The sequence below is a fragment of the Chiloscyllium plagiosum genome, chromosome 32 (genome assembly GCF_004010195.1).
Source record: "Chiloscyllium plagiosum isolate BGI_BamShark_2017 chromosome 32, ASM401019v2, whole genome shotgun sequence".
NCBI lineage: Eukaryota > Metazoa > Chordata > Chondrichthyes > Orectolobiformes > Hemiscylliidae > Chiloscyllium > Chiloscyllium plagiosum.
In genome coordinates, this window is record NC_057741.1 from 23,790,105 (window position 1) to 23,812,180 (window position 22,076).

General features: G+C 40.9%; 1 protein-coding gene across 1 annotated transcript in view; it reads right to left on the minus strand.

The window, feature by feature from the left end:
• The window catches only part of LOC122539420 (serine/threonine-protein kinase 32B-like), a 320,287-nt gene that overhangs the window by 87,836 nt on the left and 210,375 nt on the right, over window positions 1–22,076 (minus strand). Inside the window, exon 5 of the mRNA XM_043674242.1 lies at window positions 6,350–6,387. Within this exon, the coding sequence (XP_043530177.1) occupies window positions 6,350–6,387 (38 nt within the window). The remainder of the gene's footprint in view (window positions 1–6,349; window positions 6,388–22,076) is intronic.

Below are 22,076 nucleotides of genomic sequence, written 5' to 3' on the forward strand. Positions count from 1 at the left end.
CACACCAATCCCTTAGCCACGTGTTTACTTCCCTAATTTTCTTATCCCTATGCCAATTGGTACGTGGCTCGGGCAGTAATCCGGAGATTATGACCCTTGAGAACCTGTACTTCAATTTCCTTCCTAGTGCTCGATAATCCCCAAACAGGTCCTCCACCCTCGCTTTACCTATGTTGTTAGTCCCAACATGGACCACAACAACTGGATCCTCCCCCTCCCGCTCCAATATCCTTTCAAGCCGGTCAGAGATGTCCCGAAACCTGGCACCGGGCAGGCAACACAGCATGCGAGACTCCCGATCCGGCTTGCAATTTCTTTCAATCTATAGAGGGATCATTACGATTAAAGTTGCAACATTTAGCTCTGCAGTGCCCAAAGATAATAAAAGTGAAGGAGGCTGACTTTTGTTGACACCCAGCACAGTCTGCCCTGTACACCAGATATGGAGTGGGCAATAGCACAGGAATGCTGTGCAAGCATAGGGAGCACAGATACATAGCAGATCATGACGTCATTTGGCTGCATAAGGGACACCCATTGATGCTATTTAAAAGCATCAGCCTGAGCCTTACAGGTAAGGTGGTTTTGTCTTTCTTTTACTGCTGCGGATTCAGTGGACTCTCCTGGAAGACTTCACTCAACTCATTTGACCCAGCAGTGAGTTGGGCTGGATGTGTGTGAGAGGTTGAGTGGCTTTTGAAGGTGTCTGAGCAGATAAATCTGCTCTCGAGTCATAAATCCTTCTAGAATCATAGGAACAAGCAGCAGGAATAGACCATTCAGCTCCTCAAGCCTGCTATACTGTGAAACTATTGCCACTATCCTGGGACAGGAGCTCAGCAAGCTGACTAGTCTGCCAGAGAACAGATCGCGAAACTCATGTGAGAGCCTATAGATGTCCTGTGAGCATTGCCATCTGCAGCACGAGGGCAGCAGTCTGAGTCTGCAAGGTACAAAACAGCAATAACTATTGATTTCATGACATCAATCTGGGAGTCCATTGCAAAACTTAGCTGTTGGTTAATTGTATTGCAATGGAGACAGCGGCATCTGCTATCAGATGCTACGTTATGATGGGCTGTGCACTCTGATGGACCTGGTCACCATTTAAGCCCTGAGCAGTGTCTCATGTTAACTTGTAGCTAGACCACTCCATGCTTCTTGACAACAATGCATCAAGTGCTTCTGTGCACAAATCCATCAGCCTTTTCTTTGAATGCTGTCCTCATCTGAGTCCTGCAATGGAAATTGTGTGAAGCCTTGATCTTTGGGACATTGATATACATGTTCACCGCTAGCTTTGCTGCAGTTCACTCTTGCCCAGTGACTCAGCATTCCGATCCCACCTTTATGGTAGCCTCTAAAGTTCAGACCATCACCAGTCCTTGAGCTGCTATCTGATTCAGTGAACATCATTATTCAGGATGACTTCAGTCATGTTGGATGCAATAACCTCTCTGACTGCCTCTAATGCCTGGCACCATCCCCCATAATGGGTTTAGGGATGCAGCCATATATCTCTCATAGAATCCCTACTGTGTGGAAACAGGCCGTTCGGCCCATGAGTCCACACTGACCCTCCAAAGAGCATCCCACCAGACCCACCACCCTACCCTAACTCTATAACCCTGCTTTTCCCATGGTAAACTCACCTAGCCTTCCCATCCCGGGATGCTATTGGCAATTTAGCATGGCCAATCCACCTAAGCTGCATGTTATTGGACTGTGGGAGGAAATCGGCGCACCAGGAGGAAATCCACACAAGCATGGGGAGAATGTGCAAACTCCACACAGACAGTCACCCAAGAGTGGAATTGAATCCAGGTCCCTGGCGCTGTGAGGCAGCAGTGCTAATTACTGAGCTCTCATGCCAATCATATCTGACCCACACTACCTTTTCCTCCCACGGCGTCACCCCCGAGCCCCTCACAAGTTCTTTGAGGCTCCTTCATGTTAAATGTTAACTTGCCCTGCAAGACAGCAGGAAACATATTGGTTCATGTGTTGAAACATTGGCAATAATGGCATATCATAGCTGAATTGTTGGCAGTTTGTGGAAACTGCAAGATATGGATATGAGATTTGGAATAATGTGAGGCAGAGGAGAACATTAGAAATGAATCTTGATTGTTAGAGATTGCTATGGACATGTGATGGGGATACATTGAGTAGTGTGAGAGTTTGATGATGAAAGCTTCACTAGTGTGAGGTTATAGAACCATTTTTGCTGCAGTGCAGCTCTCCCCTCGGTGCCAAACCCTGATATTGACCTCTGTCACCATTTGCTGCCGTTTCCTTTGACATGTACATCGGGAGGGTGTCTGGCCCTCTGCAGATACACATCTTTTCTCCTCTGGCCATCTTTGGGATGAGGGTCTCTAGCACTGCAGCAGGAGAACCTGGAAGTCTTCTCTCTGGCTTGTTTAACCATCATTCATCTTCCTTGTGAAAAAGCACAAGCACAAACAGATCCAGAGGCTGCTACAGCCAGAAAGCACCTCCTCTTTAAGAAGGTCACACTGCTTTGTTCTTTGACCTTTGCTCTCTGCCACCAGTCACCACAATGTGTTTAGCATTGGGCTGTATGTCACAATCATGGGAATGAAAAGGCAGCAGAAAATTTTACACTGCCCTAATGACTTAGACTGGAAACAGCGTCATTATACATTGCAATCGCTGCACCTGCAAATGAGCTATATATAATTATTAGCCTTTAGTAATTTCCCAATTATGTAATGCTGCTCATTGACACTTCAGTGCTTTCATTGCCATTCTACAATTCAGCCTTCACTGGACTGTATCTATGAGATCAGGCCTCTTATATTATTTGTTTACTTTTGACTGATAAAAAAAAGTCAAGGAACTAGCATTTAACCAAAAACTCCATCATCAGAATGCATTTACAATTTGTGTTCTTCTCAAATAACATCCTCGATTATTTGAGGGTGGCCATAACATAGTGATTTTACAATGGGGCAGGGGGAGGAAGAGGCAGTCTCCAAGTCTGGCTTTGCTAGAGTCTGATCAAACCACAAACTAACTGTCTTGCTGAGCTAACCAGGCCCCCTGCAATTGGTGTTAATTGTGTTATTTGTCCACACCTGCCTCGTACATAAGCATAACCACTCTCAATTTTACATAACAAGCCTGAACTTGCAGTAGAAATGTCAGCAACAGTCTTTAATGACAAATTATTGTGTCAATTAAATGTATGTTTTGGCTCTACTTTCTCAAACATTATGTAAGTTAGCACTATTTTTGTACTTGCCATATTAAAATGTCATCTTGGAATATTAATTCTTCAGTTGCATCATTGAATTGCCATTATTATACTGTATGTTTTTGATAGTATTAACAATTGGATGCAATGCTATTTTAATACTCATGAAAATATAGGTTATGTAAGCACTATCACTCTTTTCAACACAGACTGTACATATAATTTATCTGAGTGTCTTATTTCACAGCTCATTTGTGATTTACCCTTTTCTTTCTGTGAACAAATAATAAATACATTGTCTTTTCTATTTGAAAGCTATAAGTCTGCTGAATGACAAATCAGAACCAACATTTCATTTTCACAATACTCTACATAAAATGTTATGCCTATGGCTACTCCACCCAACTGCAACTTGATCCTTTAATATACTGTATTCATTGAGTTATTCCAAATGCTGTTTTCCTCAGTAGGACTGCATCTGCCTAATTCCTAAATGTCAATACTATCTTTCACTGATGACCAGTAACCTCTCTGACAGGTGAGCTATAGCTGTAGATATTTAACTACCCAACATCATACCTTCACAGTTGGTATTTTGCGTGAATACAAATGTGTTTTATTTTCTTGTCCATACCTGCCTTTCACTTTTCATAGAAAATCAGGTCAAGGAAGAACGCAATTGGGATTCCAAAAGATAAGAGAGAAAGCTATCAATCACTTTTCAAAGTCAGTTTCTCTTCTTGAGCTCCTCATCAAACCATCATCCTCTCTCTATTTTACTTACTAAATCTATGCCTTCTTATGCTATCAAACTAGAACAATGTGGAGCACTTTTCTTTAATTATTCATTTATGGAATGAAGGCATCACTGGCTAGGCCAGCATTTATTGCTCATCCCCAGGCAGTTGACAGTCAACCACATTGCTGTGGGTCTGGATTCACATGTGGGTCTGGAGTCCCCTCTGCTTGGGTCCACCGTGCTCAGGTAGACTTTGACCTGCTGCTGCTTAATCCTGCTTGTCCACACATATTTTCAATTCTCAGTTAGGCAATGCATCAGTGCCTCACCTCATGAGCTGCTTCTGATATCTTTCAAACAATCGACCCAGTGTCACTTATTGAATTCCATCAGCTTACAGATAAACTAGTCCAGCTTGGACTGGTTATTTAATATTCTATTTCAAAACAACATTTCCATTTAGCAATCATGTTATTCATTTCCATTTGCTATTAATGATACATTCCCAGTTTTAGATTAGATTAGATTACTTACAGTGTGGAAACAGGCCCTTTCGGCCCAACAAGTCCACACCGACCTGCCGAAGCGTACCCACCCAGACCCATTCCCCTACATTTACCCCTTCACCTAACACTACGGGCAATTTAGCATGGCCAATTCACCTAACCTGCACATTTTTGGATTGTGGGAGGAAACCGGAGCACTCAGAGGAAACCCACGCAGACACAGGGAGAATGTGCAAACTCCACACAGAGAGTCGCCTGAGGCGGGAATTGAACCTGGGTCTCTGGCACTGTGAGGCAGCAGTGCTAACCACTGTGCCACCGAGCCGCTCAAGACATTAAATGACATATTTTTGCTTCAATTATACATGAAACCATACACTTATTCCTCTCTTTATCTCAGTCTTCTTATGTTAGACAATACATAAGTCTCCACCAAAAAGGGCATTTGTAACTGATCAGAAATTTCTATTTTAAAAACATTTTGTAGTGCATTTTTACATTGCCAATGTTTTAGGCCTCTCGTGCTAAACTTTTTTAAAAAAATGTTTTCAGTTCGCAAAATACAACATTGGAACAAACCCTAATGTTACAGTAATTCTCTTGTGAGATGACCTATGCATTACTGGAGATTCCTGCATTTTGATTACGGGTATTCATTTTCCTATCTTTCACAGCAAGCACCCAAACATCAGATTTTACCTTAGCCCGTCCCATAAATCTCTTTCATGCTGCCTCCAACCTTTTTAATTCTACTTGATTATAAGATATAAAGGTATTTTCCAAAATACTGTTTGCTGAAATATGCTTTTACTGAAACTTAAAACATTCTGCTATCAATTTATCTTGCTGTTGTCTTAGATTTTGCCTTAGTCCATCACGAGTTCAATACACAAAGATTTTATCCCAGTTTAATTTAATACAATCCTGTGATCCCCTAACAACTGGTTTGAGGGAAGAACCAAGCTACTCAGTTCAAATACAAGCACTGGACATGATTTGTTCAGATGCAAATCGAATTGTCATATCAATGATATATTTAAGTGATGGGATCTTGTCACTTAGTGATGGTGTCCCTATCTCTTGATTCAAGCCCCACCTTCATATTGTTTTTCTGTAAATAATCATGTTTTTCTATCTGGAATGCCTCAACCACACTTCCAGGCAGTGCATTCCATATCTTGAATACTCATTGTGTGAAAAACATCATTCACACTTTGCATTTGCTGTTTTTGCCAAACACTTTAAAGTGTTACCTCTGTCTCAAACTCATTTTGAGGCAACAGAGTGAGTCCTCTGAATTCTGTTTAGAATCATAGAATCTGCACAGTGGAGAAAGGGGCCATTTGGCCCACCAAGTCTGTATCAACCCCCTGAAGAGCATTCCACCCACACCCATCCTTCCACACTATCATTTGAACCTGCACCCTATAGCAATTTACCATGGCCAATCCACCTAAGACTGTACATCTTTGGACAGTGGGAGGAAACCAGGGCACCCAAAGGAAACTCACACAGAGACGGGGAGAATGTGTAAACTCCACACAGACGGTCACCTAAGGCTGGAATCAAACCTGGGTCCCTGGTGCAGCGAGGCAACAGTGCTAACCATTGAGCCACTGTGCTGCTCAACTGCATGGCTTGACATATATCATGGATGATACTCCAGTGCTGGAGTGGGATGTGTAACCCTTAATGGAACTTAATTGGTTGTTGCCAGCAAGAAACAGCCCCAGATTCTGCTGCTAACTGAGGCAGGGTCAATTGCCTCCACAACAACACCCTGCAGCAACCCAAACCCTGCCCCCATCTCACACCACTGCCTCCAGGATCCTCTGTTACCTCCACAAAGTTCAGGCTCAGGATAAAGAAGATTTATCAACTTACCGTGTTCATCAAGAAGGATATTGTCAGGCTTGATGTCCCTGTAACAAAAAAAATTAGAAACCAAGGTTATTACTGTAGTCATGAATGGAGTCAACACTTGACAACTAAATCACTTAATCTGTGCCATTCCTGTTTCCACAATGAAAACAGTGCAAAATCCTTAAGTTTTGTGTTAATTAGAAAATTGCTTTTCCATGTGTTTTATTCAATTGGCGTGTGTTTCATTAAAGTTGATATTGAAGCAGTTCTTTTACTATGATCTTATTTTCAATCTCTTCCTGATTTGTTCCATTATTGATTCATGACTATGATTGCAACAACACTAATTCTATGGTTATACTATGCTTTAAGTGATAAAACGTGCCAAAGTGGTTCACAGAGATGCACTCTGTTGGGCCTGCTCCTGCCCAACTGAACTCATCTCGGCATACCTCGACACGGTCCTGTCCCCATTAGTCCAAGAACTCCCCACCTACGTTCGTGACACCACCCACGCCCTCCACCTCCTCCAGGATTTCCGCTTCCCCGGTCCCCAACGCCCCATTGTTGGGCCGAAGGGCCTGTTTCCACACTGTAAGTAATCTAATCTAATCTAATCTAAAATATAATTCCAAGTCACATTAGGAAATACTTGGGGACATGATTAAAATTGTTGTCAAAGAGGTAGATTGTTTTTAAGGGACTATTTTAAAGAAGAAAGCAAGAGAGAGAGCTGAAAAGTTGCAAGGTAATAATTCTTCATTGTGTTGTAGATGAAGAGGAGCCTACTGATGGACCATGCCTTGATTTCCAGAAAGCATTTGATAGGAATTCATATAAAAAGTTATTGCACAAAGTTAGAGCTCATGGTATAGGGAGCAACATACTAGCATAGAATGAAGATTGGCTGGTTGGCAGAAAACAGAGAGTATGCATGAATAGGTCTTTTTCAGATTGGCAAGACGTGATGAGTGGTATCCTGCAGTGGTCTATACTGGGCCCTCACTGTTTTATCATTCATATCAGTGACTTAGATAAGGGGTTTGAAGGTAATAGTAGCTAAATTAGCAGGATAGGTGGCACAGTATTTCATGAAGTTGACATAACAAAGATGGAGACTAAAATAGATTGGTTAAGTGAGTGGGTAAAAATCTGGCACCTGGAGTACAATGTGAAAAATATTAAATTATTCATTTTGACAGGAAGAACGAAAAAACAGAGCACTGTTTATACAATAAGTGACTGTAGAATTCTGAAGTGCAGAGGATTCCAGGTGTCCTAGTGCACAAGTCACAAAACATTAGTATGCAGAATCAGCAAGTGATTAAAAAAGCTAATGGAATGTAGCCTTTAACGAGAAAAATTGAACATAAAAATAATGATCCTCTGCTTCAGTTATACAGGACATCTGTGAGATCATGTGTGAATACTGTGCATGGTTTTGTTCTTTTTTATGTAAGGATGTAAATGCATTGGAGGAGATTCGGAGGAGGTTTACTCGATTGATACCAGAAATGGGTGGGGTTATTCTATCAGGACAGATTGGACAGGCTGGGCTTATTTTCATTGGAATTTAGAAGAGCAAGGGATGATTTAATTGAATTTTATAAGATCTTGAATGGTCTACACAATGTGAATATGGAAAGGATATTGTCAGGCTTGTGGATGAATCCAGAACTAGGAGACACTTTTACAATTAGAGGTTACACTTTTAGGACAGAGTTGAGTGGAAATCCTTTCTCTGAGAGTCGTGACTTGAAAATTCTGTCCCAGTAATTGGTGGAGGCAGTGTCATTGAACACTTTCAAGGCAGAAGTATATAGATTCTTGTCAGGCTAGAAAATCCAAGCTTGTCGGGCTTAGATAAGAATGTGGAATTGGAAACACAAACAGATCAGCTGTGATCTTATTGAATAGTTTTTGCACAGATTTTTCTTTTTTATTGAGCAGTTTGAACTTATGAAATAAAAGCAAAATATTGCGAATGCTAGAATTTGAAATAAAAGCATAAAAAGCTGAAGAAAACCAACAGATCTGGCAGCATCTGTGGAGAAAGAAATGGATGCTGCCAGGTCTCTGGGTTTCTCCAGTATTTTCTGTTTTAATTCAACAGGATGATGTTCTGGATGGTGGTCCAGTGATATCACCACTGCATCACTTAGAATTATATGTTTTGCAATAGATCACACATGATGTAGGTATATTGAGTCAGAATGGAGCATTGACAAAGTGTTCTTTACTTCTGAAAATAGTGGGTGAGTGACATTCAGAAGCTGTGTGATGGGTATAGTATCTGACACAATGATAGAGAAATTCCAATGAATGAATCCCAGTAATGAATAAATAAAATTGTTCCCCAAAACTAAAAGGCATTATAGATTTTAGAAATAACAAAATATTCCAATAAAAAACAATAGTGCTTTTTTTTCTTAAAATGTGCCATCATCCATGTTTTCTTAATATTAATTCAATGTGGACTTTGAAGCAAAATATTTACAACACTAAAACTAGAAATTGGGGAAGCCTGTTTTGTGCATTTTGGCTCCATTTTCTCAAAGCCAGTTTACAGCTTACATTAAAAACTGCCCTTCCTTCTGTTCAAATCACTGAAATAAAGGAATACCGATAAACAAGCTCATATTTTCAATTATAATTGCAGCAAAAAACGAAAATTCTGTTCTCAAAGCCTAAAATAATGACCCAAAGGAGAAGGAACTGCTAATGCAACATAGAACAATTTCTCCACTAAAACTGTTGATTCAATTTAAAGAGATTCCAAATCACCAATCATCCTGTCAGTTCTCCTTGCAATAATTCCTTTGTATCATTTGCAGTCATGCCCAGAGCATCCTCAGGCTGAAACATGAGCTGTTCCCTCAGTGATGATTTACATTTCATTGAAAGAGCATCATCTGCCTTCATTTTGCCTTTTTTCATCATGTCGCACTCCCACCCACAACTCCCCACAATTCCCAACCCAGTCATACCAAACCCCAGCCCAGAAAGACCCGCATTATAATCTATGATCATATTCTCTGCCAAATTCATCCATCTCACCCTCTGCACACTGTATCTCTGGTAGTAGTACAATCATAATGAAACGATTATTATTTTGGTTCCAAACTCTGTACCTTAGTTTAATTTACCGAAAATAATTTTTATTGTCAAATTTACTTCTGCTACATAAATCCTTCTCCAAACTATATGGGGGAAAAGTATTTATGCTCTTTTCCAACATGTATGAGGCATCTAAAAGTAGATCACATTATCCAGACTAATAACATAAAATAAGCAGCTCCATTTTCTTAGTCACCCTTAGTTTGCAAATTAACAAAGGTATATTAAATACATTTGACATTGTAGGGCACAAAAGCACTTTAAAAACCCACAAGTAATGCCTGTCAAAAGCATTTAGTTGCACAAGTAATTTGCCATACATATTTGTCAGTTCAAATATGTTGTGCGGCCATACAGCTTTTTCACTGAGTGCTATTTCTGAGCACTGAGACATACCAGATTTTCTCTTAGTGAACATCTGCTGCAGAAAGAATAAACACATTGTGACTTGCGCTCCCTAGAGAAATTAAACAGCAGAGTTACGACTGTTCGTAGCTCTAAACTTAACAATGAAATATCAAATAGATTTAGGAGTTGCTTCAAAATGATTACTCATGTTCAATATATGCATTATTTTCTTCAGAGTTGTGGTTATCCTCTTTTATCTGTGAAAATGGACCTCATGTGGCATCTGTCTATTTAGATCCACCTGAGGTCTTTCAAATCTGCCAGTTGATAGAAAATACACGTTTATTAAAATGTCATTTATTTCTGGTGACCTTCATGACTAAGTCATGGGAAGTATGGTGAAGCAATTCATTTGCCAGGCAAAAGTGAGTCGTGCAGATGCTGGAGATCAGAGTCAAGATTAGCGTAGTGCTGGAAAAGCATAGCAGGTCAGGCAGCATCCGAGGAGCAGGAAAATTGACGTTTCGGGTAAAAGCCCTTCATCAGGAATGAGTTCATTTGCTAGCCTAATGTCCCTGTACCGGTTTCTGAAATCAGGCCTATTTGAATACAGTTGGTTAGCTCTTGGCATTGTGAAATGTCTCACCTTGGAAGTTCAATGACTCCAGAACAGACTATTGCATGATTTAAATGCCCATGAAATCTTAAAGCAGCAGATGGCCAAAGGGATTTAAATGTTCATGTACGCAGATCGTTAAAGTGTTGTGAACAACTATAGGAAATAATTACAAAGCCTAATGAAAATACTCTTCTTGATTTCTACAGGAGTAGAATATATGTTTAAAGCTGGTACAGCTATGCAAAACTGTGTTTAAACCACACCTGGAGTACTGAGTCCCACATCTTATTAAAGATGAACAAACCTTTGGAGGAAATACGGTGTAGATTTACTGGAAGGATCCCTGGACCCCAGAGTTAAATTATGAGTAGAAATTACACAAGAAAACAAAGAACTGCAGATAATGGAAACCTAAAACAAAGCCAGAATTTGTTGGATAACCCAGCAGGCCTGGCAGCATCTGTGGAGACAACGCAGAGTCAATGTTTCAGGTCCAATGACCCTTCAGAACAAGGAAGAAGAATTCCAAAGAAAAGTCAGTGGATCCAAAATGCTAACAGATGTTGCTAGACCTGCTGAGTTTTTCAAGCAATTTCCATTTTTGTTACACAAACTAGAATTGTGCTCTGCAGAATTTAAAATATTATGGGACAAATGGATTTAAGATGTCAAGTTATTAAGAGAAAACCAACAGAATTACAGAGAAACTCAGCAGGTTTGGCAGCATCTGTGTTTGAGTCCAACATGACTCTTCTGCAGAACTGATATCACCAATATAATGAGAATTGAATAATTCCACAGCATTTTGCCTTTATAAGACATTAAGAGGAACTGTTAGGCCAGACAGAGAGCCACCGGGCAGAGTTTAGTTCCCACAATGCACACCACCACCCCCATCCTCCCTATATGTGGTTACAGAATGAATGGAAACATTGGGAACATGCTGTTTCTGTGCAGGAGGCCCAAATAACTCAGACATTTAACTGGTTATTGTCATCCATGCAATTAAAGCTCCCAAAGGATGGACATTCTCTGAGGTCTACCCAGAGGATGAAAGGTGGATCTCTGAAAATGCAGTGAGTGGAGCAGAATGTTGTCATTGCAGGAACGGTGGTGGGGAAAGGTCAAATGCAATGGGGATGGTTTTCACTGGATCTCTTCCCATCTTCCAGTCCCTAGATTGGGCACTGGACACCCATCAATAAGTACAAGGATTCAGGAAAATCTGACAGGGTGAGTTGGGCAGCCTCCATGAGCCATAGGAGACACATGCTTGGCTTGTTAAATCCATGAGATGTTGTATTATGTCTCCCAGTCAATATTCCTTTCAGAAAGATGCTCATGACATCGTCACTCTATCATAGCATGTGATCTGAGAGTACATTGGTCGCATACTCCATCTTATTCCAGGATCACTTATGCAATGACATGTTACTGGATGCTGCTCAATGCTGCCCTGCTGTAATCTAATGTTTGTGTATAATAGTTAGCTGTACTAAATGTCTGTTGCATTCTTCAATACCACATTATCCAGTTTCATTCCTTATTTTATAGGAATAATCTAAGCATTGCCTCATCAGGTAAATCACCTGTCTGGAGGCAAAATCACATCACTAGCCATCCGCTAAATCACCGCTACATTCAGGAATATTTAGTATTAGGTGGCTCATTTCAGAGCTTAATTGGTATCACATTGCCAGCGTGTGGGATTCCTCTGCCAGGAATCCAATCCCATTCCTACCAAATTGCAGAAGGATTTTCCAAAGCCAAGAACTGGATGTGGGCACTGCTGAGTAAGTCTTCCCAAACACGCACTCCACGCTGCCATTCTGCTTTTCTCTGACAAAGGTACCCTAAATTCAGCTCACTATTTCTGTCGAGAAGCAGGAGAGTCATAGAGTCATAGGCATAAAGATGTATAGCATGGAAACAGACCCTTTAGTCCAACTCATCCATGCTGACCAGATATCCGAACCTAGTCTAGTCCCATTTGCCAGCACTTGACCCATATCCCTCTAAACCATTCCTATTCATATACACATCCAGATGCCTATTAAATGTTGTAATTGTACCAGCCTCCACCACTTCTTCTGGCAGCTCATTTCAGACATGCACCACCCTCTGCATGAAAAAATTGCCCTTCGGATTCCTTTTAAACTTTTTCCCTCTCACCCTAAACCTACGTCCTCTCATTCTAGACTCCCCTACCGCAGGAAAATAGCCTTGTCTCTTTATCCTATCCATGCCCTCATAATTTTATGAACCTCTATAAGGTCACCCCTCAGCCTTCGATACTCTAGGGAAAACAGCTCCAGCCTATCCAGCCTCTCCCTATAGCTCAAACCCTCCAACCCTGGCAACATCGTTGCGAATCTTTTCTGAACCCTTTCCTGTTTCAAACAAAACTAAACCTTTTGGGTGTGAAAGACCAAGGAATTCTCTTTTGCAGACAGTTAATTGATGCTGGATCAATTGTTATTTCTAAATCCGAGATTAAGCAGTTTCTATGAACCAACCTCAATAAATGATAATTGGCTAGAGAAGAGGCTTACACTGATCCCACCTGGAATGATGGAATTGGTTTGAGGGGCCTAATGGCCTAGTGCAGTTTTTATTTTTCAAAGAGGAGGATGAAACTTTTTCCCTGCTATTCCAGTCAGCACCTATAAACTTCATTCAACTTTATAACAGGTAATTATCACATTACTGGTTGTGAAATCTTGCAGTACATAAACTGGCTACCACCCTTTCTGCTTTATTTCAAAGTTTACACTTCAAAATTAAATCCCCGGCCCTAACATGCTTTGGAATACCAGAGGTCACAGTAGACACTCTATCAATATAATTTTTAATGATTTCGGGATCCTATAATCAATTTTAAATGAGAGGCAAAAGTAATGGAAAAAGTTGCTCCAGGAGTAGACGCAGTGTATTATTATATTGAGAACTTGGGTTCAAAAGCAGAGGAAAGATTGATTTTTGGCCTTCAATTCTGTAATGATTTGGTACTTTTTGTTTATAAAAATGTCCAAAAATTGTTCTGAACATCGAATCAAAGCAAGAATTGGAGAGATTTTTTTTTCAAGGTGGTCACTGGTTTGTGTATCGCAACAATCAAAGAAAGAGGGAGAATTACACCAGAAGCGGACTCATGCAAGGATAACAGGCAGAGACACTGCTATTAACAGTCTCCAAGCAACCGGGCTGTGGAGAAGTCCAAAGATGTTCGGAAATTGGTAATGTTATGGACCAGGCCAGACCTGCTCAAAATATTTCAAGAAAGTAGCCCAGACCCTAACTTTGCTAGCTTTTCTTTTAAACAGGTGTTAGCAGATATTCCAGGAGTGATGCAGCTGGTCAAGCCACTTAGTTTTAAACGAAACACAATTCATTTACAAGATTACCGAATGAAACACAAATAAAAGAGAACAGAAAATAGAAAAACTTAACCTTTCCGAAACCCAACAGACCATCCCAACTTAATGATGCTGCTCCAAATACTTGCAACAATTCTCATAAACACCCCTTGGAAAAAAAGATCATCTTAAACACAGAGAGAGATGGCAGAGAGTTTCAGCATGGAACACCTTCTTCCATGTAGCTGTTTCTTGGCCCAACAGCCTCAAAACTGACTGACTGCTTTTAGTGAACACCCAGATTGCTAAAACCAAGCCAAACCAAAGAAAAGCTGAGCTGGGAGAACTGGCCGCCCCCATTTCATTGTACAAGTGCTTTTTTTTTCAACTTGAAAGCCTTTTTTCCTGAGGCAATATCTGTTAGCTATAATCAAACTGGCCCTAAAACCCTTCAAACCTAGACTTTTTGGGAATTGCTGCTTTTACAACCTCTCTGAGAAAAAGTCAAGGACAGCATAACCTTGTTAACGGAGCAGCATCGTCACAGTGAGAAGAAATTTCCATAAGCAAAAGTCTGTTGGGAACCCATGTTAAGGAGTAGTGAGCTGAGTGAGAAGGATGTTTTAAGGGTCTTGGGGAGAGATATTGTTTGAAAAAGTTGCATCTACTGAAAATACAGCCAATCAAGGAAAAGAAGCCAATTCTAGCAACAAGAAGCTTTAGCATGGAGAAATGGGAGAGACTTCACTGAGGTTTAAGTATCTGTAAGGGAAAGGAGGAACAAATCATTCTTTAATTTATGAAAAAATGTTGACAAATTTCTGAGATCCAAAGAACTTCACCCTAAAACATTAAAACAGATGGCTACAGATGCACTGGTGATCGATTTTTAAAATTCTGCAAATGTGCTTACAGTCTAGAAGATTACAAATTAAGTCCCACTGTTAAAGGAAGGAAAGAAAGAGAGAAAACAGGGAACTACAGACGTATTGGTGTGACATCATTAGTAGGGAAATATTATACTCTATTATAAAGGACGTATTTACTGGATATTTAGAAAATAAGTGTCTGAATGGATAGAGTCAACATGGATTATAAAGGGGGAGTCATGTTTGAAAAACCTGATAGTTTTTTTTGAGAATGTTACTAGCAGAGTCAAAATAAGGTATCAGTCGATGTGCCACAGGTGGAATCTTAGAAGGCTTTTGATATTGACCCACACAGGAAGTTAATGAACAAAATTCAAGTACATGGCATTAGGGATAATTAGGGGTATATGAATGGATTGAGGATTGACTAACAAGCAGAAAGCAAAGAATAGGAATAAATGGATCATTCGTAGGTTAGCAGGCTGTGACCAGTGTAGCAGCTCAAGGATTAGCGTTTGAGATCACAGTTATATATACTTATATCAATGATTTGGATGGATGGGGAAGGAGTGTAATATTTATAAGTTTGCAGACAGTACAAAACTTGGTGGGAATATGAGTGGTGAGGATTTTAATGACTTTGGCGGAAGGAGTGGGTGGCACGGTGGCACAGTGGTTAGCACTGCTGCCTCACAGCGCCAGAGATCCGGGTTCAATTCCCGACTCAGGCGACTGACTGTGTGGAGTTTGCACATTCTCCCCGTGTCTGCGTGGGTTTCCTCCGGGTGCTCCGGTTTCCTCCCACAGTCCAAAGATGTGCGGGTCAGGTGAATTGGCCATGCTAAATTGCCCGTAGTGTTAGGTTAAAGGGGTAAATGTAGGGGTATGGGTGGGTTGCGCTTCGGCGGGTCGGTGTGGACTTGTTGGGCCGAAGGGCCTGTTTCCACACTGTAAGTAATCTAATCTAATCTAATCTAATCTAATCTAATCTAATAATAGGAGTCTTCTCCTGGCTCAGGCCCAATGACAAGGTGGCTTCCAATGATCCAGTATGGCAAGTCTGGCCTGGTGCCTGGTGGGGTGGTCTCCCTGTGTGGCGGTCTTGTCTGGGGGTGGGGAGGGGGGGGGAGCGCAGTCTCGGCCTGGAGTGGTATTCTTGTCTCAGCGTGGAGGTCTCGTCATGGGTATTCCAGTAGCCTGGCATGAAGGTCGAGTCCCGGTGCAAAGGTCTAGTCCAGGCGTGGAGGTCTCGGCTTGGAGTGGCAGGATGGTCTCGGCCCAGTGTTGTGGTCTTAGCCTGGCCTTGTGTGGCCAAAGTACCCCAAACCAGGAGCAATTAATTGAGCTGTGATGAACTTTTATTTTTTTCTTCCTTCTTATTTATGATTTCTATCATCAATTTAGGTACCGAGGTATGGCTACCTATCAAACCTTTCACTGTATTTTCTTTGTAAAAATATATGTAACAATAAAATGCTAATCTATTCTAAGAGGTTCCACCAAGTTTTGTATAATTTACAAACTTGTAAATATTAACGGGATATACAGAGGCTGCTTGAGTGGGCAAGAGCGTAGCTACGTAATATATTGTGGATAAGTATGAGGTGCTGAATATTTCTTAAAATTGGTAACAGATTGGTAAGTCCAAAGGAACACAGTACCTTGGTTCAAAAGTCACAGAAAGGTAGCGTGCAGGTTTAGCAACCAATTCAGAAGGTAAGTGATCTGTAAACTTTTGTGACTGCAAGATTTGAATTCAGAACAAAGAAATCTTGCTTCGATTGTCTAAAGTACTGGTGAGACTGCAGCTGGCGTTTTGCGCACTTGCCACAAAAGAAATGCGATAAAGGTTCACCAAACCGATTCTTCGGAAAGAGGACAGTGTACTTGTAGTCTCTGGAGTTCAAACAAATGAAGGGATAGAAAGATCAGATGCAGAATGATGTTTCCCTGGGCTGTGGGATATAAAGCCAAGAGATACATCCTCAGAAATAAAGAGCAAGTATTTAATACTGTAAGTAGGAGCACTAACAGAATGGGCTCAATGGACTATTCCTCCCCTTTGTTCCTATTCCAATGTTCTCATGCTTATAATGAGGTTGTTCCAGTAGTTCTAGTCTAGTGTAATATTGTTCATATTTGCTTTTATATTTATACACACTTTTATATTCTTTTGTTAAAAGTATATTGGCAGACTCTTGTGAATATGTTCAGTAATTGACCTTCACAGTAAACAATAAGAAACTTAAAACTTACAGTCTATCGAGCCAGTTTTTATTCTTTTACAAACACAGAAAATGGTCATTCAAAGCAAGTATGAAGAGAGAAACACAGTTAATGTTTCAAATCTGGTTAGTACTGTGCAAGCATTCTCTGTGTTTGTTTCACTCTTGCTCAGTATTATCATCAGCTGGGATCATAACAACATCTATCGCAACACAGTAACTGCTTGGACAGGACAGGTTATGGAATGCATAACCAGCTGGAGAGATTATTATATGGAGCAGGTGTCAAATCACCATGAGCCACATTTCTCTCAACAACAGAGCATTGAACAATAATTTACAATTCTTGATAGCACATTTCTTGGTTGTTTGCAACCCAACTACATCCTGCAGGGAAATGCAGGCGAAGGGCAGTGATTGCTGATCTGACAACAACGTCCCAGTGGAAAATGCAGTAAGTGGAACAGGCAGAAGATAAATGAGGTTGACCACCTGCCAATACAGTTGAGGGTGTGGTGCTGGAAAAGCACAGCAGGTCAGGCAGCATCCAAGGAGCAGGAAAATCAACATTTCGGCTTTTGCCGGAAACATCAATTCTCCTGCTCCTCGGGTGCTGCCTGACCTGCTGTGCTTTTCCAGCACCACACTCTCAACTCTAATCTCCAGCATCTGCAGTCCTCACTTTCACCTCCTGCCAATGCGGCCTAGCAGAGTGCTACTCACCTAAATGTGTGTGAAGGTTTGGTACAATAGTCTTATAATTTGTCAAGCATGTAGAAGGAGCTAACTACCATTTGTAACTTGCTTATGCTGCAGATATAAAGCTAGATTTCCCTAAACAAGGCTGTCTACCTGCAGTTCAGGTTGTTAAAATTGGGTTAGAATATACAATTAAGATTCAAATTCAGTTTGGAGGTCATCCTGGTTCTCCATAACTATGAAGAATTCCAGAAATTAGTATTTCTAAGTACAATATGCCGAGGAGTTTTGCAATAAAGCAGCCTTATTAAATTATCAAAAAGCTGCTCTGCAAATTAAAGTTAGTAAAATCACAATGTGCAGATCAGCCTTTCAAAACACCTAAATAAAATAATTTTAACTTTAAAGTAAAATTGTTCCTGCTATGGCAAAAATGTAAAACAGGGTGAATACAATACCAACCTAAGTACTTGTTTATATTTATAAACTTGTCCCAGTTTTTCACTCATGTCTCGGATATGTCTAGTTAAATCATTTCCCTTAGCAGTGATAAAATTTGGATGAAGTGTCTGAAAGTTTATCAGACTGGCTGAGGAATGGGTGGTACTCCTTAGCATTGGCAATCTAGAGGAAACAGGTGGCAAATTGTGAACAAAGTGCGCAGCATATTTGCAGTATTTGTAATGAAGCTTAGAACATAATTACTGAGGAAAACTGGCAAGCTTGGAAGTTTGTCAGTGACAGTATGATTTTCAATTCTGGACTTGTACAGGATGATTTTCAATTTTGCCATCTGGACGATAACTTGGTGGGCCAGATCACTAACTGTTTATGAAACAGTCAGATGAAATTCAAATGAGTTCCATAACATGCAGCTCATCCAATCTGCCACATTCTTGTTTTCCTCTCTTTCCAAGAGTGTTATACCTGCCATACAGTGTGTTTAAACACTTACTCCAAGTAAAGAACTGCGAGTCAACTCTTATAGACAATAATATTAGTTTATTGAACACAGTTATGATAAACACTACAAACTATCTTATGCTTAAACTTAGCTTCGTATATTGAATCTCACCACAATAGAACTTGGCTGGTCTGCACGCGGTGATGTCTTCTTCTTCCGATGGCCTTGGAGGTGCCTTCTCTTTCGGCAGTTATTCTCAAGTCACCACACTGAGTGGGATTTTGCGGCAATTCTTATTCTTTCAAGTCTTTGCGCCCTTTTGGGAGGCTCTTGTGGATCTACCAATGGATTTATCAGGTTCAATTACTCTGAACAATCAAGGGCCTGTTTCCACACTGTAAGGAATCTAATCTAATCAGACCCAACCAGGTGTTGGCAAATTGATGGCAGGGTGGCCATTAGATGTGCATTATAGTAGGTGCTGGGTGCACATAGCCTCCTCCAAATTAGGGTCCTGACACCTCTGTTTCTAGTGAATGACATGATGTTCCTGATTGTCCTGAGGGTGTCATTCCACTGTCCCATTCAAATTCAACTTCAGGTGTGTATTGCAGGGTCGGCAGCTGTAAGGTTTGTTCGCAAACCATCTGTGGTCAGCTGCAGGCTGTCTGGATTCTGCAGCATGTGGATTAGCACAGTCACTATGGTCAAGGCTGGCTTTCCTTTCCCAGCATGCTTTAATTTATGGCAGTCATGATTTGGAGGTGCTGGTGTTGGACTGGGGTGTACAAAGTTTAAAAATAATCACACAATACCAGGTTATAGTCCAACAGGTTTATTTGGAAGCACTAGCTTTCGGAGCGCTGCTCCTTCAACAGGTGGTTGTGATGAAAGAGCAGCACTCCGAAAGCTAGTGCTTCCAAATAAACCTGTGGACTATAACGTGGTGTTGTGTGATTTTTTTTAACTTAATTTATGGCCACTTTATCAAAGTTCATAATAAATCAATTATTTTAGACAGCGTGTACAGCCACAGGAGAAATTGGTTTTCAATAGGGAATTCACTCAAAGTGGCAATTATATTCACAAATTCCCCGTAAAGAATTGTACTGGCATTCTCGAACATTTGATCTTGGAAGGATTGGGAAAGGCAGAGTTATGAAATAGTGCCAACCCTGTATTCTAGACCAATTCCTACACTAATGTAATTAGGGTTTAAAATTGAGGACTTCTTATGTACATTCACAAAGTTAAGGAGCAGTAGTTAAAACAAAGACTGTAAGCGTTTGTTAAACTGCAGGTATTTACAAACACTTGCATTCTTGAAAAATTCAATAAAGGGACATCAGCACCACAAGTAAGGTCAGCATCTATTGCCTGTTCCTAGTTTCCCTGGAGAGGGTGGTGGTGAGCTACCTTCTTGAACTGCTGCAATTCTTTAAGTTTTGGTACACCCACAGTGCTGTTAGGAAGGGAATTCCAGCGACAGTGATATAGTTCCCAGTGAGCATAGCGAGAGACTTGGAAAGGATGTTCCAATTGGTGATGTTCCCATACATCTGCTGCCCTTTCCTTTTTATTCAGCGGAAGTCAAAATTTTGTAAGGTAGTGTTAAAGAAGGTTTGGTGAGTTACCAAAATGCATCTTGTAAATGGTACACAGTTGCTACTTTGCAACAATGGTTAATGTAGTGGCTGGAGTGTCAAACAATCAGACTGCTGGTGTCAGCTTCTTGAATTTTGGAGCTGCACTGATCATTTACACATTGCACACATTTATTAATTTTGTCCTTTCTCTTCTTTGGGCAGAGATGTCAAAACTGAAGGATACCTTGGTAGCTGTCTCCTATGCCTGCATTCTGTCCCCAAAGTTTTGCTTATTGGGTCAGAATTGGAGTAAGATTCAGTGACATGTAGCAGTTCATAGCATGGTCACTGCATAGAAAGAGGCGATTTGGCCCTTTAAGGCAAGGGCAATTTAACTAGTCGCACTTCCTCATCTCTTCTCCCAGCCCTGTAAAGTTTGTCGCAACATATAATTAATTCTCTGAAACCTTTCACGTCCTCGAAGTTTGCAGTCCTTAACTAGACCCTGAGAACCCTGACCATTCTCTGTAGAGAGAAGCATTTCCTCATGTGCTTGTTTTGCTAATCATCTGCAATCAGATTAATGTTCTGATACTGAATCTTTCCAAAAAGGGAACACTACTCCAAAATAGTTCCCTCACTCTGGGCAGAGAGGCTTTCTGCCCAGCTGCTTGCCTCAGTTTTAACTCTTCATTGGCTTTCCATTATCCACCGTACCATTAACCACAGTTGGGAAGCTGGTGGTTAATGATATGAAGATGGTATTATTGAATAATAGAAAGCTCTTGAAGAGTTAAAATTGAGGCAAGCAGCTGGGCAGAAGGTCTTTCGTGACCAGTGGGCACCCTGATCTCAAAAGTAAACCGTTGCATTAAAGGTAACAAATTATAGTTTTCCTCTGCAATCTAATAAGTTAATGTGCCTACCATTCAGAATTCTACTACTTTGACAAAGTGGTTTATTGCCTTGGCAGGTTTAGAATCATTGAATTGTTGAAGCACAGAAAATGATTACTCAGCTTGTTGTGTTTGTGACAGCTCTCTCCAACTAACCCTGTGTCACTCTCCTGCCTTTTCCATATAGTCCTGCAAATATTTTCTCTACAGATAACAATCCAATTCCCTTCTGAAAGCCAACACTAAATTTGCATTCATCACACTCGCAGGCAATGCATTCCAAGTCGTAACCATATGTTGTGTTAAATGTTTTTTTTCCCCATGTCACCTTTGCTTTATTTGCCAATCACATCAAATCAGTGACTTCTGGTCTCTCTTCTGGCAGACCTCCTCTTGCTATTTTCTTAAAGGGGAACAGCTGTAGCTTCTTCAACCTGCCTACATGATTTATGTCCCTTATGCCTGGAACCATTCTCATGAGTCATTTCTGCACTCTCTCTAATGCCTTCACGTCATTCTTAAGGTATGAGCTCAGAACAGTAGACAATACTCGAGGTGAGACCAAGGTTTTACGCATGTTTATCATAATTTTTCAAAAATTCATTTGTGGTATATGGGCATCCCTAGCTGGCCAGCATTTGTTGCCAGTACCTAGCTGCCAGTGAGATGCCACCTTGAACGCTGCAGTCCCCTTGTTGTGGGTTGACCCACAATGCACAGAGAGGGAATTCCAGGGTTTTGGCCATGCACTAGTGAAGGAATGGTGACATATTTTCAAGTCAGGATGGTGAGTGGCTTGGAGGGGAACTTGAAGGTAGTGTTGTTCCCATATATCTGCTGACCTTGTCCTTCTGGAAGGAAATGGTTGTGGGTTTGGAAGATCTGTCTGAGAATCGTTGATGAATTTCTTCAGTGCATCTTGTAGGTAGTACACACTGCTGCTACAGAGTGTCGGTGGTGGAAGGAGTGGATGCTTGTGGATGTGGTGCCAATCAAGTGAGCTGCTTTGTCCTGGATGGTGTCAAGCTTCTTGAGTGTTGTTGGGGCTACACTTGTCCATGATGATCAGATACATCTATCTTCAGGAGACCCACACTCAGTATCAAAGCTCTAAAAAGACCAAAACCTT